This window comes from Condylura cristata, unplaced genomic scaffold (assembly GCF_000260355.1).
Source record: "Condylura cristata isolate star-nosed mole 26May11 unplaced genomic scaffold, ConCri1.0 scaffold00006, whole genome shotgun sequence".
Taxonomy (NCBI): Eukaryota; Metazoa; Chordata; class Mammalia; order Eulipotyphla; family Talpidae; genus Condylura; species Condylura cristata.
The window spans coordinates 1087155-1088423 of NW_004567107.1; the positions used below are offsets into that span (position 1 = coordinate 1087155).

Here is a 1269-nt window from a genome sequence, read left to right on the forward strand (position 1 = left end):
CCCCAGGGTCCCAGGGGCCGCGGCCGCGGGGCTGAGAGGGCACAGCGAGGTCCGCCTAGGTCATCTGGTGGGGCGCCTCCAGCATCTCCATGAGGAAGGTGTCGATGGGCGTGTCCCCGATGAGCTTGAAGAAGAAGAGGTGCTCCAGGCACTTGAGGCCGATGGAGCGCAGGGCTGGCAGACGCAGCAGCAGCTTGGCGAACCTGTGGGGGACGCTCGTGAGGAGGCACGGCCAGCACCCCCATCCCGAGCGGCAGCCCAGCCCCCCGCAGAGGGCGGGGCCGCTGATGGCCAGCGGGCAGGGGCTGGGGGCAGCCTGAGAGCCCCGGACCGGCCCGCAGGGCTGATCTGAGTGTCTGCACACCCTGGCCTCAGGGGGGGAGGGTGGCCAGAGCGCTGGGGCGCTGGGGCGCCCGCCCCCCCAGAGGGCCACAGGCTGGAGCCCAGGGCTGCAGCGGCGGGGGCGGGAGGGCAGGAGGGGTGCTCCTTGGTCCGTCCCCCACCTCCTGGAGCTGCTGGGCAGGAGACTGGCGGGGAAGACATTTGGGGCTCTGGAGGACAGGGCGCTGCGGGCCGCGAGGGCCACCCCATCTGCCTGCCCCACGGCGGCCGGCGGCCGGCGGCCAGCTCCCGGGGATGTGGCTCATTAATTATTAACGACGTCTCGATTTCAGGGGAGGCCCCGCGGCTGGCTGGAGCGTGGCCAGCAGACACCCGCTTTCTGCTGAGTTGGCGAGATGGGGGCGGCAGGAAGCCAGGAAAAACAAGCGGCCCCCCTAAACCAAACCAGACGGGGCCGGCGGCCAGTTACCCAGCTCGCCGCGCGCCGGGCCGGGCCGGGCTGCGTCCACTCCCGGGAGAGGCCTCTGGGGCAGAGCGCCCCCGATGTCCCTTCCTTGGCGCCTCCTGGGCCCCTGGCCGGCCCTTCTGGCCCAGCACTGGGTGGGCGCGGGTGGCTCGGACGGCACCCACGGGCCTCCGGGCGCCCCCAGCGCCGCCCGCCCGCCCGCCCGCCCGCTCACCTGCCAGGCTGCTCGGGGTACTTGTGCTTGCAGTAGGCCTCCAGGGACGCGTACACCTTCTCCCGCAGCGCCTCCACCTCGGCGGGGTTGGACAGCCCCTTGGAGTCTGCGGGGTGGCGCAGGTCAGGGCCTGCCACCTGCTGGCCACAGACCTCACCCCGCCCGCCCGGGGGGCCCCCGCGCCCCCCAGCTCCGGGGCAGCAAGGCCGAGGTGTCTGGCCCCTCCACCCCCGCCCCGCCCCTGCCC

At 73.9% G+C, this 1269-nt stretch overlaps 1 protein-coding gene across 1 annotated transcript in view; it reads right to left on the minus strand.

Annotated features, from left to right (window-relative positions):
• Positions 1 to 6: 6 nt before the first annotated feature.
• The window catches only part of RXRA (retinoid X receptor, alpha), a 10636-nt gene continuing 9373 nt past the window's right edge, over positions 7 to 1269 (minus strand). Inside the window, exons 4-5 of the mRNA XM_012721181.1 lie at positions 1023 to 1159; positions 7 to 203 (exon numbers count right to left, since the gene is read on the minus strand). Of these exons, the coding sequence (XP_012576635.1) occupies positions 56 to 203; positions 1023 to 1159 (285 nt within the window). The 3' untranslated portion in view covers positions 7 to 55. The remainder of the gene's footprint in view (positions 204 to 1022; positions 1160 to 1269) is intronic.